General features: G+C 38.2%; 3 protein-coding genes across 3 annotated transcripts in view; 1 reads left to right on the top strand and 2 right to left on the bottom strand.

Moving 5' to 3' along the window:
- The first annotated feature begins 2,004 nt into the window (after positions 1–2,004).
- On the top strand, positions 2,005–5,556 carry cnbpa (CCHC-type zinc finger, nucleic acid binding protein a). The gene is made up of 5 exons (XM_030768982.1): positions 2,005–2,067; positions 3,340–3,451; positions 3,592–3,657; positions 4,029–4,227; positions 4,545–5,556. Exons 2-5 carry the CDS (start codon positions 3,343–3,345, stop codon positions 4,660–4,662), a joined length of 492 nt encoding a protein of 163 aa, XP_030624842.1. The 5' UTR covers positions 2,005–2,067; positions 3,340–3,342; the 3' UTR covers positions 4,663–5,556.
- A 793-nt stretch (positions 5,557–6,349) lies between these two features.
- gp9 (glycoprotein IX platelet) lies at positions 6,350–8,279 on the bottom strand. The gene is made up of 2 exons (XM_030769563.1): positions 8,084–8,279; positions 6,350–7,350 (listed from the first exon to the last, which is right to left on the bottom strand). Exons 1-2 carry the CDS (start codon positions 8,130–8,132, stop codon positions 6,632–6,634), a joined length of 768 nt encoding a protein of 255 aa, XP_030625423.1. The 5' UTR covers positions 8,133–8,279; the 3' UTR covers positions 6,350–6,631.
- A 4,462-nt stretch (positions 8,280–12,741) lies between these two features.
- Positions 12,742–17,264, bottom strand: part of iqsec1a (IQ motif and Sec7 domain ArfGEF 1a) — an 82,244-nt gene continuing 77,721 nt past the window's right edge. The window contains exons 15-16 of the mRNA XM_030768922.1: positions 14,880–14,929; positions 12,742–13,272 (exon numbers count right to left, since the gene is read on the bottom strand). Of these exons, the coding sequence (XP_030624782.1) occupies positions 12,742–13,272; positions 14,880–14,929 (581 nt within the window). The remainder of the gene's footprint in view (positions 13,273–14,879; positions 14,930–17,264) is intronic.

Raw genomic sequence — 17,264 nt, forward strand, 5'->3', positions numbered from 1 at the left:
GGAATTCCTAGTACCACTGAGTATTCATACAGTAATACAAACAGCCATAAAATATCTGTGCCTTGATTCTAAACACTGATTATATATGCAATTTTAGTAAATACAATGTTCTTTCTTTTCTGTGAGCCCAAATCCCCCAAAGAAAAGTCCATGGCCCTACACAGTACACTAGGTACATACACAAGCCTATCACTGCCTTCAGGTGACACACACGTGCGCCATCGTCTGGCCACTTTGCTAGTAGAAATCCAGACTGGTCACCCGGTACTAATTGATCTGCTTCCATCTTATTTTCAAAATATCGGATCAAGTGAGCATGCATGTCGTATGTCTCTTGAAATAAGTGAATTATAGCAAAGAATCATACTCCAACTGAAAATAACTCATCGAAAGTATTCAAACTTTGCCATTCAAGTTTGAACATTTTTGCAACATTAACACTCACCTGTGGTTGCATGTCTAGAAAGCAGAGTGCTGTGATGAAACTACACAAATGACAAAAACATTATCATTCATAACTACTCATTTAGATTAATAAAAACATTGTTCTGGTATTAATATGTAATACTGTTAAGATTGTAAACATCTTCCTTAAAGAACTTACAAAGACAGTTTGTAAAGGGAGATTGTTTTCTCTTTTGCTGAATCAAACTTTCTATCTTTGTGTTAGATCACATCCTTTACAGCTCAACCAACCGAGAACATAGTGCGTCCTATCTCAGTAAATCTCTGAATATCAGGAGTACTCATAACAGGGAGGGCAATGGCTTGAGGATGCTTGTTTGTGAAAGCTTAAGGTGTAGTCTACTGATATATTGCCAAAAAATCAGCAGAGGACAAAAACAGTTTATGTTTACATCAGTATGTTAAAATGCTGCATAATTGGGTGAAGACAATTATCAGCAGAGGCCATTTTATCAGTGCAGTTTTTAGGCTTGCTAGAGTAAACAGCCTTTATCTTCGTGCTTACCACCTTAAAAATATACCACTCGATGATGTAGCTCTTCCATTTTATTGATTTGAGGCTCTTTACATCATTCCGTCTAGTTCTCTAACAAAAGTAAGATGGTAAGGGGATCACCGGTGTATTTTGTCATTTACAGCAGTAAAGCACAAGTGATAAAGAGACAGATAGTACTTGGCAGGTACCCGGGCCACTGTGATTCCTATAATATTTTGACTCTCAAATTACTCAGTCCAAAATGGAGGACTGTCTACTTGCTGCTTGTCTTCTGTGTTTTAAATTGTAGAAGTATTTTCTTAGTTTAGTTTTTCATTTTTTCCCTTACAAAATCAAAACAATCCCAAGAAAAAGGGTGTTCCAACTGTGTCACACTTTGTTTAATACACTGAAATAAATTTATATAGTTTCATAGTAATTAATCATTGAACATGTGTTCTGTCCAACACTTCTGTGGTATGTACTTAGTGATGGAGACATTGAGGATCAGTCTTACTGCAAAAGTACTGAGAGTACAAGGGTTCCTGAGAACTTCCAGAATAATAAGACTATTTTTCCCTGTTGCACATTGTCATTAAAAGAAATAGATATAGATAGATAACATCTAAATAAAAAATAGAATAAATAAATAAAAAAGAATATATTTAGTTAATTATTAACTTAACGATGTTAATAATTATCTAATAATCTCAATTATGGTCAGGCTAGTTGTTCCACTGGGATGTACAACACACAGTATTTTAGTGTCATATGGTTATCCTCATTAGAAACAGTATTTTCTCTGTTCGCTGCTTTGTACTGAATTCTGTATTGTCAGAAATACTGTATCTATGTATCATTTCTTGAAATATTAATAACAGCAATCTGAAGGCGGGACGTTGCTGCTTTCTTACTAGTCATTTGACGTCACATGGAGGCGGTGCCCCTGACAGTTCGCTCGCCATTGGTCACGTAAAGGCCCCGAGTGCAATTTTATTATTACTTCTTATTGGCTTGTGAAAATGCTTCTCTGAAAAGTCCTGCGCAAAGTGCTTGTGGCGCAACGACGAGGGGAGGAGTCAACAGTAGTGAGTCACGTAGCTATAGCTAACTAGTCAGCCTCACAGGTGAGTACTACCAATGCGAAATTCTCTTACAACATTAGCATTTTAATGTACGTCTTTAACCTAGATTAACTGTATGATCTGTCAGGTCCTTAAGGTTTGGCAGGATGATTGTCAAAAATTAAGGGCTCACTAGACAAAGTAAGTTTAACAAGCTTAGCTGGAGCTTCTTCGGCTGGCTCTTGTGGCCTAAATACTGCAGCGCGTGTGTGCGCGCGGGAAGGAGAGTCTTATGAAAATAAAGATGTCGACGGGTGGAACATGGACAGATTTTTAAATTATCACGAACTAATTCAAACTGCCTGTAAAACGAGGTTTTGAAATCGGTGCTGATCGGTTTGCTTTCAAATTATGCATGTCCCGCGCTGCACGCAGCAACGCGGCCCAATGTGGAATGCTGCAATGCAATTAGCTAGCTTGTTAGCAAACTAGCTAATCACGCGCATTGCCCGGGACAGGGGTAACCACAAGAGCCAGTTGAGTTTCGAGATCTATGTAGAAAGTAAAGTTAAGTAAGTTCTTGTCAGACAAAAAGCTTCTAGTTATTTTTTTTTATCCTTTTAGATTTCGTATACGTGCAATAAATAGACATGCTAGCACATTGTGTGGCTTTGTCTGCTACTTGGCTAGCAAATTAGCAAAGAACTTGCCATGTGTTTAAATAGTTGGCCTGTTCAGAGTGATAGCTGAAATATTGACTAAAGATTAAGGAATGTTTCTGATTAAACTCAGAAACAGCACCTCCTAATTCTTCCTTTTTCAAATAAGGTTAGCCTTTTTCACAGCAGTATCGAGGAGATGAACTTTTACAGGACTCTGAATTAGCGAAATTCCATTTCTGGGGAGAGTATTGGCAATTTACGTTATTTAAAGCTAAGCTCACGAAAATGATCCTTATTCGAGAAAGTCAGAATTACATTGAAAGTCCTCTTGTGTGCCCATTCATCTCGCCATGACGACGAGCCAGTAAAAATCTGAATTTGTAATGTAGTCAGGGAAATGTGACCTCATTTGCAGTGCTATTGTGTGAGAGCAAAGTTGTAAAACTTCTAGCTAACTAATTGTCGTCACGTATTTATCTATCGAAAGTTTAAATTGACACTAACATCTTAGATTTCTGTACAGTTAATCTTTTAAAGGGTATTTTATCTGATGTTGAATTACACAAAGATTTGTTATATGCTGGGGTTTTTTTACCTTCAGTGTTTTGTTGTTGAAATGCTCTCTCTAATAGTAAGTATACTAAATAGATATATTTGGTCTGGCCCTTTACAGATAATGGAAATGAGTAACAGCGAATGCTTTGGTTGTGGCCGTTCTGGACACTGGGTCAAGAACTGTCCTAATGCTGGACGTGGACGCGGCAGAGGTCGGGGACGAGGAAAAGGTATGTTAACCCAATTTAACACTCTTCTTTACCGTCTAAAGAGTTAATACATTCATAGAGCCCATCTATACAGTCATTGCAATGGGTCAGGTCTGTGGACAAGATTCAAAGTATTTGCCCCTTTTTTCCGCCCACTCCAGATCTTTTCTGTTATCGGTGTGGAGAACAGGGCCACATTGCCAGGGACTGTGAACAGACTGAGGATGGTGAGTATCAGGCTTGTTACTGTAATTTAGCTACTTTCAGAAATGGTTTCGAAGCGGGTAACGGACCAGCTTAAAGGATAGATGTGTTCATGTTTAACAGGTTGATACTAGCGGGGTTTTGTGCTCAGGATTGAGGCTACACCTACCTTTTCACTACTTCAGAGCCATTTGAGTGACTCAAGTATATTGTTGCATACATTGTTACTCTTAAAGTTGTATGCTGAAACTGCTTTGTTCTGCTGATTTGCTTTGTTGTTTGGTTGGCATGGTTGTCTGTCTTCCAGAATAACTTAATATTAATTTTTTTTTTCAGTTCAGTCCAACAGTTCAGTTAATTCTATGTCTAAATTAGTCTGTTCCTGATTTTTCAGCATGCTACAACTGCCACAGGAGTGGACACATCTCTCGGGACTGTAAGGAGCCGAAGAAGGAGCGTGAGCAGTGCTGCTATAACTGTGGCAAAGCTGGCCATGTGGCCAGAGACTGTGACCATGCCAACGAGCAAAAGTGCTACTCCTGCGGCGGGTTTGGACACATCCAGAAATTGTGTGATAAAGTCAAATGTTACAGGTATGTTGCTTTTCACACCTTGTTCTAGATCATTTCATTGTTCCACATTGTTGAAAGTAACTTGGCAGAAAATTAATATTACTTTGTTCAGGAATTACTCTAGTAAATGGCTTCTGTTGGATTTAACTTTATCATTGTTGAATTGATTTATTGTTCAGTTCAAGATGTGTTTGTGAAAGTGCATTTTAACTCCGTATTATTGTCTGTCATAAAGAATTTTGAGTCAAAATGTGGTGTAATTGTGTACCCTTTGAAATTAAACAAGCATTGAATTGGTATTGCTCCCTGATCAGCCCTAATTTTGTGCTTTCTCACAGATGTGGTGAGATCGGGCATGTCGCTGTGCAGTGCAGCAAGGCCAGTGAAGTAAACTGCTACAACTGTGGCAAGACTGGCCACCTGGCAAAAGAATGCCCCATCGAAGCTACTGCATAACCAGTCTCCTCGTCCAACCCCCCCCTCCTTTTTCTGATTGATGGTTGGTTGTATTATTTTTCTCTGAATCCTCTTCACTGGCCAAAGGTTGGCAGATGGAGGCTTGTCCCAGCCCAGTGAGCCACCTCATATGTTGAATGAAGAAAGGGGTGGAGAAAAAAAAGAAGTCTTTCAGCATTCAATACAATATGTTTGTTTAGTTTGGTAGAGGTGTTATGTATAATGCTTTGTTAAAGAACCCCTTTTTGTGCCACTGGTCAGCAAACATCAAAAAACTGGGACCTGAAGTGCTGTACAAAGCCTCTGGGCTTGTTTTTTTGTGAGCCTTAGTAAAAAAATAAGTGAGAAGGAAGTTAGGAAAGCCTTAACTTCTTCTGTGTATGGTATCTTTTTTGTTCGTTTGTATAAGTGGGGAAGTGTAGCTGGCTTAAGAGAGAATGACAGGGGAAAAAAACAATTTGCAACACACAAATCCATCTTAATCCAGAGTCCACCATGAGCCATGTGCAGCCATGTGGGCATTTAGTGAAAGGAAATGTTATACAGAAACAGATCAATTTTGAAATATTGAGAAATCCTGAGTTTGTTTTTCTTTTTTGTAAAAAGTCATCTGTTTGCGAGTTCAGCAAACTTCACTTATTACGCCTAAGGTTGAAGTTTCCAAAAATAATTTTAGTAATTTCTACCTTAAATTATCAAGAACAATAGAAAGACTAGAGGAATTAGCAGTAATTTGCAGCAACGCAAATGTTTTCACAGAAATCAAATATTATTTTTGTACAAAAATATCATTTGCTTGTACTCGGTTTTTAAGTCAGGAAGGTGGTGCATCTGAAGTCCTAGAACATAGAAATGTAATTTTAAACTATCAATAAAACTGGAGGAGGAAAAGGAGCAAAAACAGTTTGTCTTCATTTTTCTTTTGATGCCTTCACTTGCACGGATAACATTTAGTAAATAACTCATTCATTTTGTGATTGAATCTAAAATTAAATTCAATAAAATACACTTAATTTTTTGTAAATCAGAATCTTATATTAAACGTGTGGCAAACCTTTAACACACTGGGATGATAAACAAAGTGAGTAGAGGAATGGGACATTTAACAGACTGGATAATATTCCTGGAATAATATGCACATTTTTTAAATTTGTTGTTAGTTATTTTCTTAGCTGTTAGGACTTTCATCTTACACATTGAACAAGAATTCCAAGAATTCCTTTCTGGTGGCATTTGCCTGTTAAATTTAGATGGTCTATAAAAAGACGACTTGTGCTTACATTATGCTGGTTGACAGATGTCATTGTGGAACCCGTATTTGGGTATTTGCAATGGCTTGGAATAAACCGCACCTCACCACCAACCAACTACAATTACTCACCTTCTGTTTGTTTGTTTTTCTGATTGCCTTTACATTAAAAAACAAAACACATATTTATCTGGGCGTATGAGTGCTACCATATGTGGGCAGTCTTTTCTTTCTACCACTGAAGAGGAACCATTGCAACTAGTGGTTCAGTAATTCAACCTCGTGCCTAGAACTGGCTACAAGAACAAAGTCATGGTACAAAGCACTAATAGACAATTGCTGTAGAGCTTTAATAGGGCACAGGATCTACATAATTGTGAATACTTGGAAAATTAAGAATTACATGATATTTAAATAAATGAAGGAATTTTATTTAGTTTATGTAGCCATGTACTTTGCTGGGTTGGAATAAAGAGCTTTGTTAAGAGAGTGGTGTAATTGCATGATATTTACAAAGCAAAGTACAATGAAAATCTGGACTGCAAATTGTCACACTCATCAGCACAGAAGTCTGTCCTCTCAACTTGGACTGTTATACACAGACTGTGTGTTTGTCCAGTTTGGTACTATGGTATTGGTGGTTCATTTTCCTGCAATTACTGTGTCTAAAACAGAGAATATGAACATAGAGGCACACAACTGAAATTCTGCTCATTTTGGTCACACTGCCTTTATCTTAATGTTGTGTTTCTTATGTAAAACATCCAGTATTTGTGGTAAAATCTCCATGTTGAGCAGAGGTTGCTCAGGTTCTTCATTCGGACTGGTGAATATGTTCTCATCTTCTAGAATGTTCTGAAGTCTCTTTTTGTGTTTTGGTTTGAGAGAGCGCAGAGACTCTGCCTCAAAGCCAGAGTGTCTCTCATATATGCCTAGGATGAAGGTGGATGTTTTCGCAAGTCTCAGACTCCAGACTAGCAAAATAATTAGAACACAAAGAGCAAATATCATAAAAGTATTGAACAAAGTCCCAGAGCAAGGTTTGGGGATACAGGAGGATAAATCTGCATCAGTAAGATCAGTGATTTTTTTGTTTGCCAGGGTAACTGGACTAGCACAGGTGATGGTTGTTGCTATGGCGCTGTGTTCCTTCAGCCAGTTACGCAAGTATTGGATCGCACATCCACAATGGAAAGGATTTCCAGAAAGGTTCACCAGTTGCAGGTTCTGCAACCTGTCAAAATACCCTGGTGGAACTGTAGCCAGTTCATTCTCTTGGAGGTAGATTTCTGTAGTACCTGACGGAAAGTGGGGCATGTGTGTCAAACCTTGAGAGCTGCAGTTCACCTTCACGCCTGCAGAGGGCGAGGAAGAGCATTTACCGAATTCGCAACTGGCTTGTGCATTACATAAGCCCAGAAGAAGCAGGATGACGGACCCTGGACCAGAAAACAGACTGTGATCATAAAGAACGTACTATTACCGTATTGAATTAGAAAAATGAAAAAAAAAAAAAAAAAAATCATGGAGCATAATTAATGTAATAAGAAAATATTTAGAGGCATGACACAAAATGCAGAAGAATTCCTGAATCCTTGTTACAAATGAAAACATTTTGAAAAATGGAAATACCTCAGCCAATTCAGTAAATTTCATGAAGAATAGGCACTACACTGTAAAAAGCCGGAATGTCACGTTGTAAAATGTGCACCCCCCTCATTGTGAGAAATGTTTACAGGGTTTTAATTTAACTACGACTACAATATACAGCTGTAATCTCAATATGTGGGGCAGTAGAGGAAAGCTACTTGCTGTGAACAATGTTAATATTAAGAGCAGACAACTGTATGCTGTATAGTAAAATACTCTTCAAAACTACGATAATGATTGGGAGCAGATACTAAAAAAAAAAAAAAAAGTTTGGTAAGAAGATAATGTCTTCATTTTTTTTTTGTTTATGAAGCCATTTTGACAGTCCTGCATACCAAGCAAAAGGTATAGTTCTAATAAATGTGATTTTTTTTTCTGTTGTCACGATTTAAAATCAGAACATCTTAAGGGCATACATGTATGCGTATGTGTGTGTGTCTTCAGAAACCTTTATCCTGACAAACTGTAAAATACAACAGCTTATGGCTTATGTTGTTATGGCTTTAGTATGGAAAAACTCACCTCTCAGTGAAAAATCAGCACAGATAGAATCACCTTCACTTTTAAACATCCTTGACTGAAACGTCCAGGGTCATACAGTCCGTTCCTCACTCACTGAGTCATAATCTGCATGCAAATGTAAGATGTGTAGTTTGCTGAGCTACCATTAAAGTTTTTTTAATTTTGTAGCCCGGCTAATTATTCTCTTTGACTGACCTCCCTAACTCACCAGTATAAGTCACAGAGAGAAGAGTGTGAGCAGGGAAGTGGGTGCTTAGCTTATGTCATGTGACACTAGGGAGAAACTGCTGTGGAGAAAAGATAAGAGTATCTTCTGTACCAGAGCTGTGCTGAGGGCTGTTTGGTAAAAGCCCTGACGTAAAAGGAACTCAGCTCAGTTCCCAAACGCTGCAGGTTTTGCAGTTATTTGTTCCAATTAAGCACCGGAATTGATTCAGCTCTTTTTAAACCTTCAGATAGAGTAAGGTCAAATGTATATACACACAGCTGCCCTTCAGTGGTCATTCAGCACAGCATACATGCAGCATGGGCTGAAATAGAGAGCACGGTACACTGTGTGAGGTATTCTCTGGAAAAAAAAAAGGAACTCACACATACCCACACACACACTCACACACAAATGCTGTCCAAATGCAAGTTTATGTTTGAGAGCAGGGGAATTCCAGTGACGACTCTGCGACCACCCATCTGTTCAAAGACTCTGCCCCTCCCTATGCAGAGCAGAGATATGGAGAGACCACCAAGCTGAACTATAATCATATGTGGAAACCAAGCTGGGACCTTTAGCAACAGCTGAAAGGACCAAGTGTAACACCTGAAAAATGTGATTTTGTTTTCAATATTCAAATATCCACTGGCTTTATTTTAGATTGTTCAACAATAATATACCACCATGTACACAAATATAGTATGTAAACAACTTTGTGTTGTTAATTCTTTCGACATTCTTTTAAAAATCTACCATCTCTCCGTTATGGTAGCATTATTTATTCCTGGTAATGATTTCATACCATCATGCCAACCCACAAAACCTTGGGATACCTTTGTGGACAAAACACCAAATTTTTCAAACCAATAGCTAATATAGTGCTAAGTCACTAAATAGTAAATAATTTATAGTAAAGTACTCTGAATATCTCAATAAAGTAAAGTCAAACGTTGTAATATTTAATGTATTTGTTTATTTTGCGTTCCCAACATTGTCACAGTTAAAGTTTTACATGAATGAGTTCTTCTGAACCACTTACAAACAGACTGCTTATCAAAATGAGAGCATTCCTTGTCCCAAATCCTTCCCTTGGTGAACAAACAAGTGTCAAAGCCTGAAAGAGTAAAGAAATAGCAGCCTGGGAGAGAGGATGAGCGGCAGGGGACATCTTTTTAACAGTCTGTCTCTAAAACAAACAGTGTGACAGTTCGACATTGATGAGGCTGCAAAACGAGAACAGAACAAAAAAGATCTCCATCCTTATCAGAGAAGAGAGGAACACACGTCTGACGTGACCTTATATTAAGAGTAATGATGATACATACATACACACACACATACATACATATATATATATACATATATGTATATATGCACATACACACACACACACACACACACACACTATGTACAGAGACATTTCTTTTCACTTGGTCCCCTAGTTCTCATCCCACTTTACGTTCTATGACCACAGCTAGACAAATAACGATTCATTACACTTCTTATTTACATAGGTCCTCAGCTGCTGGACCGAAGTGCAACAGATTTTTCAACTATAATTTTTATTCATTTGTTGTTTTATAAGCGAAACACATGCTCAAGTCCAGTAACACAGAATGTCATACGGAACAGCGACAATAAGCCAACAAGAGAGGGTTACAAAATAAAATTGGAAAGCAAGAAAAAACGAAAGAAAGAGAGGACTTCATAGGCCGAGAACTCCTCGGCTCACAGTGAACAGGAACAAGATGCATTGATACCATGCAGTGCATTGTTGGGGTATATTCTCTTTGAGTAGATGAAGTGGGCATGTTTTACTCATTACCAAAGATATGCAGATCATCATTTTTTTCCTCATCGCCTATTTTTAACCACGAGCTTATAAAAAATAAGAAATCATATGAAAGACATTCAATTCATGATGAATTCAAAGAAAGAACGATAATTCTTTCTTTAGAGGTTATACAATGCTACCAACTATAACTTATTCTATTTACTCTGTCATTAAGTTATTTTGGTTATTTCTGTGTATGAAGTAAACATGTGCCCTGATAGATATACTAGTTCTACAAGTGATATGAGTTTTCTGTCTGAATGATATACTGATATAATGTTGAAATCTCATTGGACATCCATAATTACCAGTGATCCATCACTTCTTATACACTGAGGATGTGCTTATACAAATTCCTTTTTTCACTTCATTTCATAAACATAGACACACACATTTGCTTTTGTTTGCTTATTTATCGATTTTTTGCACTGTATGTTATTGAGGAGGAAACATTTGCATATTCTATCTGTGGGTTTATTTCACCTGAATCTCTTTGAGAAACACTATGATAACTGATGCTACCCTTATTTCAACTGTGTGAAGACTGTGTTTTTTCACTTGAATGATTGCACTTTGTTGTCATGTTAACACTGATTCATTTAGCACAAAATCTGTTGAGAAATACCTCACAAGAAAAACAATAATAATGGAAAACACACGTACACACAGATATGAGATCACTTGTTGGACAGTCCGCTGAGATTTTATAACAGTGGTCTTCTAAGACCGAGAGAGAGAGAGAGAGAGAGAGAGAGAGAGAGAGAGAGAGAGTGAGCAATTTACTTTTTTCTTTTTTTAAGCCAAAGGAATTCAACTTTAGTCATCCACATGAAATGCGGACGATAGCAAAAATACTCAAATACATCTTAGGGACTCTTCATAAAATCATTTTTAAAGATATTGCACAAGTAAAAAGAGAAATAAAAATCATAATAAAAACAAACAAATACATATAATTCAGTCACTGGCCCATGGTCAAGTTCTGTACATTTGTAAAATGGTGCAGAAAAAAAGATATTTCTCACTACCCTAAAGTTTTTGATAGTCTAAGTAAAAATAAAAAAAAGGAAAAATCTGCTTTTACATCTTAAAAGTAAAAAACAAAAACAAAAAAACAAATGCAGCTTCCACATCTACGTCTATGATATAAGACATCGCTTTTACTACTATTTAATCAGTAACCCAAATCACCTAACCTGCTCTATGAATTGTGTAAAATATCAGACAGTCTTAGCTGACTGAAAATGAGGACTTAAAAGAGCCATAAGCACAATCACTAATGGAGATGACTTCCAATGCTTCTCAAAGGAGTGTCTGCTCCACTGAGAGCCAAAACTTGAACATTCTACTGGATTCCATATCTAATTCCATTACCTCCTGTAATGACACCAATGTCCTCTCCTTCAGTTTACTCTCCCAGCATACAGAAGCACGAATGGGAATCTAAATAAAATACTGTAAGGACCTATCTCTTTCGATCTTTTTTCTTTTTCAAGTTATTGATTCACAAGTCCTACACTTGTTTTGGATTTCCATACTGTTATTCATCTAAAAATGACAAAGCCATCTGCAAACATGAGCTCAAGCAGGTACGGTACTATCAGCCCTCTGATTATACAGTACTTTAAAAGCATTTCCTCCGTCGGCAGTTAGTGAAAAGATACTCTCCCTGTACATTCTGAAATCTCTTCATTTTGTATTGAAAAGACATTAAAAATCCAAAATAACTCTCTTTTCCTTCTTACTGGTGTACATATAGATATATATTTATATTTAATGCTATTTTTGACTATACCTGTGACCATAGAGTTGATATTATACTGATAATACTCTAGATAAGCATATTTACAGTATCAAATATCATCTTTGACAATGGATGCAATTTATACTACAAAATACTCCACGCACAATATATTGTACACAAAGCAGAGCTTTGAGTGAGTAGATATGTGATGACAATTGGCACATTATTTATGATCACTACGACAACATATAAAGCTGTCATCCACGGATATTACAGCACTAGAACAACTACTCTTGAGACAGACTACTGTTTTACTCTGGTAAGTCTAGTTGATGCGAGATGAGAGCATATTCAGCTGTTTAAACACATTACCTCTACAATGACAAACTTAGAAAAAGCTTCTTTCTTAAAATAAGAAGACGGCTTCTGGAAACACATGGGCAGAGTGTTAAAAGCCAAGTTCTTTTCAAGAGCCAATTCCAGTGTGCCATCATGTAAAGAAAACATGGGTAATGTTTAGACATGCCTTTCCCACACACCTTTTTTTTCTCCCCTGATTAAATGAGGGCACCATGGACAGAAATTTCCGGAATGTAAAAATTTCCGGGACGTTGTGCAAGTGATTATGATGTGTTGAAGGTCCCTGTGAAACACTGGGCAATGGAGTCTGTGCCCTTTCTGATCGTTAAGGTCTTGTAGAGGAAGAACTTAGTCTTGAGTCCAACCTGCGCTCTGCTTCGTGGCTAGGGTGTTCTCCACCAATCCTGGTTGCCTGTAGCATATGTAGTTCCAGTGGTAACTATCTTGTCACCACGTGAAACTGGAGGTAACCTGCTGAAACTGGCAGTAACCAGCTGTGACTGGTTCCGAGCTCACACCACGGTGCTGATGCCGCTGTGTTTGGGTTTGGCGCCACCAGGGGGCACTGCCGGTTCTCTGTGGTGGTGGTGATGATGGTGGTGAGGTGCATGCTGGGAATGTGGAGTATGGTGTTGTGTGTAGCCGGCATGTTGGCTGTGGGAGGGGTGCTGCTGGAAGAGTGGGGGGCCGTGCTGACTGTGTGCAGGGGGCCGGTAGTGATGATGGTGATGGTAAGGTGGAGGTTTTTGGGATATGTGACAGTATTGTGAGTGGTGGGGGTGAGCTTGAGCCTCCACTTGTGCTGTGTGGTGGAGATTGGCTGGGTGGGGTGTGTGTGAGATGAGTGTTGGATGGTCTGGGTGATGATGAGAATGAGGAGGAGGAGGAGGGTAGCTCTGGGAGGAAGGCTTCCCCCGCTTGCTGCCAAAGAGCGAGCCAAGGATGGAGGAAGAGTTGGATACAGGTGGACGGGGGCGGTAATGAAGGTTCTCACGGGTGGAGGGGGCTCTCCGACGTGTGTGGGGACTGCTAATGATGGAGCCCTGAAAGGAAAAAGAGGATGACGAAACCACTATCAGATTCACTGGTCACATGACCATACATACCATGGGTCAAGGATTTACAGATAATTTCCACAAACAATATTAAATTCCCTCAGAAAAAAGGTTACTGAATAATGATAGCAAGTTTACTACCTCAGTGATAACTGTACTGTTCTTGATTATGATGGTTTACATGCCCTTGCATTTAAGCCTGACTGGATAAGAACATCTCCTAACATCTGAGAATACTACAGGCTGATTATATCAATGTTAATATACTCTACAGAAAGGAATGTGAGGCGAAAGACATGAACTTCACTAGCAGATTGTTTCTGATCCTGTACGTTCATTTGGCAAAGTGAGTTTAACACTTACTGATATATGTTCCATAGTTTTGATGACAAATGTACAGGTACTACTACATAAGTGTAAAAAATTGTTGTGAAACGTAAGAAAACACAAAAAATATATGTCTGAATACATACATATTTAGGGTTCAAAAACTCAAACAATGTTCGTATTTCACATGACGAAATGGCAGAACATTCAGCAGACAGTAAAAGTGCTGTCAGTGTAAAATGCAGAAATCCCTGGGGAAAATCTAACATACATGCAGACTTTAAGGATGATGAAAGCAGATCATTAACATGCATAAGCTGGATCGAGCAGAAAATCAGTCCAGAGTGTCCCAGCATTCAGCAGAAAGGCAGGCTGCATTACTCTAAGTATTCAGCTTGGCTGCAATTTGAAATCATCGTTACATTTGGCACACTATTGATTTTCAAACATTATGCTCATTTTTGCATTTTGCTTTCTTGAACCACTTTTTTTCCACACAGTAATCAATTGAAAACCATTACTTTTTTCTCAGACTTTTTAATGGTTTAGGCAATTTAAGAACACGAACAGAATGGAAGTTCAGTTGATTCTGATATGGAATGTTGAGATCCCAGACTCCAAATCACAAATGGAAGTATGAAATGATTGATGAATGATGACCAATGAAATCTAATGAAATCCACATCACTATTTGTGTATTAAGGAGAAAAAAAAAGCCCAGTATTCAATCCCAGAAAATGACACCTTCTTAGACAGCTCTCCAGTTTTGGAGAGTCTGGGCCTTCTCTAGCAGGAAACAAAGCAAGTCCTCTGTTGTACAATGTAGGTGCTACCATAGGAATCTCATGTACCACTACCACAAGAGACAGACCCCACACCAAATGTAAACTGAATGAACAAGAAGAAGCTGTGATCGACACCAGAGATTGGAATACGATGGGGTTAGTGGAGACATGCTTGTGATTGACCGTTTGACCTGCGTGAGATCACTGACTTTTCATCCTGGCACCAGAGGCAAACAGTCCATGCATGCATGTGACAGGGCAGGCAGGGTTCGGATTAATAAAGTTATACCCATCCACCCCCACCCACCCACCCCCCAAAAAAGAAAAAAAAAAAAGGTCGACCATGAAGCACAGGGGGGGTTGCAAGAACAAAAAAACCAAAACAAAAACAAAACAATAAAACAAAATAAAACCAAAAACGTATTTTGCAGAGCAACATCATCACAGGGAAAGTAGCTAGACATCCACTGCTTTCCTACTTACTTCCATATTGCTGTCTAGTGATCCTGCACTGCTGCGACGCCCACGCTTGCCTGCCCGAGACATGCAATACATCACAGATTAGAGATGGACTTCACACCTGACGGGCAGCTAGGGGTGCACACAACCCTCCTAAACTCTATGGGGCACTACAGGGAGATGTGAGCATAGCAAACTGAGATAGGGGAGTAAAACAAGAAGGGAGGTGCTTTTGGGTTTTTGAGGAGATGGGAGGAGGATTTGGAGGGGCATCCATTTTTGTTTCTGATCAATATAATGAAGTCTTTACAATCAAAGAGGTAATTTCATGGAGGAATATCAGACCAAGGAAATGTCTTGTACAAGATCATATTTTTCTCAGCATTTGTTTAAATATTTTTGTTAGTCTCAGCTCACAGAAAACAATATATATATATATATATATATATATATATATATATATATAAAACTAGCAGTGTCATTATAAGATCAGTGTCATTGTTAAACTGGGCTTAGAGTAAATAACCCTGTGAACTAAGAGACTGTGCTGGAAAATTCAAGTTGTCAAAATCTTCAAGGGCAGTGGAGAGCACACAAGCTGCTATGTGTGTGGTTCTCGTGAAGCCAAGGTGAGACGTCCATAGCCATTCTATTACAGCTGATGGGCTGTGCTAGCTGATACAGAACACAGCACACACAAAAAACTACGTCACTGCGGCAACACTGAGCTCACACACACACTCACACACACACTCACACTCACAGCCAATGGAAAGATGACTGAGAAGCACTTAAAACACACACACAGGCTGCACTGAAATTCAGCCTAACAAGCTACTGAAGTCATGTATCTACACATAAAATGGCACTGTATGGTGACAAAATAAAAGGCTCCTAACAAAAATTGAGCACAAACCAAAAGCCAAATCCTATTTTATGAGACTGAAACTACATCTCTTATTGTTCATGTCAACAAGTGTGGCAGACCTGGTAGAACAGTCAGTTCATGCTAACGACAACAGTTTGTAAAACTCAAAGCATATACTCCATGAGGGTAAATCAACTCAAAAATAAACACAGAAAATATTTCACGTTTAAATGGCACTTGATTTGAATTGAACCCCCTGATGGATTTCATTCTGTTATCATTTGATGTCAAACAGACATCAAAATTGAGCTAAGATCAACAATCAGGTCACTTGTAGGCATTTAAGCAACTTGGCTGTTCAGTCTTATGTCTGATGATGTAACAACAACAACAAAAAAAGTATTCTTGTATCCATGGCAAACAGAACAACATGCACTTTACTCACCATACATTATGCATAAAAGATTTCTAGGTTCTGTTCCAGCTCTGCAATTCACTGGAAAGAGTTTTTTATATTTTTATTTATTTATATATTTTTTCATTTTTAAATTTCTGATTCAGCCAAGTCAACAATGGCTTCAAGTGCCTTTGATCAGATAACAGTTTAAGCCAGTTGGGTCATGTATTGTCACGGATGAGAAAAATGATGTTGATTTTTCTTTTTAAACAAGACATGTAATATAAACATAAATTTATGAGACAACCAAATATGGAATGTTATGAGGGTAACAGGGAGTGCAGAGGTACACCAGATATAAACAAAAAGATGAATAGTAGTAAATACACATTTCCATTTGGGTGTAAACATATAACCAAAATCTATGTGCTGGTTACACAGACCTTAAATTGTTTTTTCATAAAGAGCACACCAGAGTTTGATATACACAAATCAGCTATTTGTTGTTGTGGTTTTAATTCCACTGAACAAATATCGTTAAGATTTAATAGTTATCATTATGCTTCCCCATGGAAATTACAACAAAGACAATATAAATCTCATCAGTAATACAGAGACAAGCACTGCAGCAGAAATCTCTTGCTTGATCAAGGCTGATCTGTTTCCTTCTTACAATCTTCTTCAGTCAAGATGGTCTAAAAGCACAAAACCTCTCAAAAAATACAGGCTGTGCCTGGTACACAGTGGATCTGTTCCAGAACAGCCATTTTCAGCTCTGAACCCAGTTCAGCTCAGGTCCACTTGAGGCTCTCTGTGTCTTCCACTCTAAAGTATAAACACACACACCCTAACAAACCCACAAAGGCACACGCCTAATGGAGGCTTACGTGATGGAACTTTTTTTTTTTCCAGAATTTGTCCTAAGGATCGACAGTAGCCTTCAAATAACTTCAAGTGATCCATAACTTTAGCAAAATTCAACCTTAAATTCATAAACATGACAAAAAGCTTCACTAACTACCTGTGACTGTAACTGGATGGAGTTGTAAATACCTCACCATTTTACACACCACTCGCTCCTAAAACACTGAGAATCACCTACTGTATACCGGTTTCATACGCTCTGATTTTTAACATCATACAG

Source organism: Chanos chanos, chromosome 3, assembly GCF_902362185.1.
Source record: "Chanos chanos chromosome 3, fChaCha1.1, whole genome shotgun sequence".
In the NCBI taxonomy this organism is placed as follows: Eukaryota; Metazoa; Chordata; class Actinopteri; order Gonorynchiformes; family Chanidae; genus Chanos; species Chanos chanos.

Coding starts and splice junctions, on each gene's coding strand:
- cnbpa (XM_030768982.1), top strand. CDS start 3,343: ATGGAAATGAGTAACAGCGAATGCTTTGGTTGTGGCCGTTCTGGACAC. Junction 3,658..4,028: donor CTGTGAACAGACTGAGGATG/GTGAGTATCAGG, acceptor CTGATTTTTCAG/CATGCTACAACTGCCACAGG. Junction 4,228..4,544: donor GATAAAGTCAAATGTTACAG/GTATGTTGCTTT, acceptor GCTTTCTCACAG/ATGTGGTGAGATCGGGCATG.
- gp9 (XM_030769563.1), bottom strand. CDS start 8,132: ATGTTTAAAAGTGAAGGTGATTCTATCTGTGCTGATTTTTCACTGAGA. Junction 7,351..8,083: donor TGCTGATTTTTCACTGAGAG/GTGAGTTTTTCC, acceptor TTTCTGGTCCAG/GGTCCGTCATCCTGCTTCTT.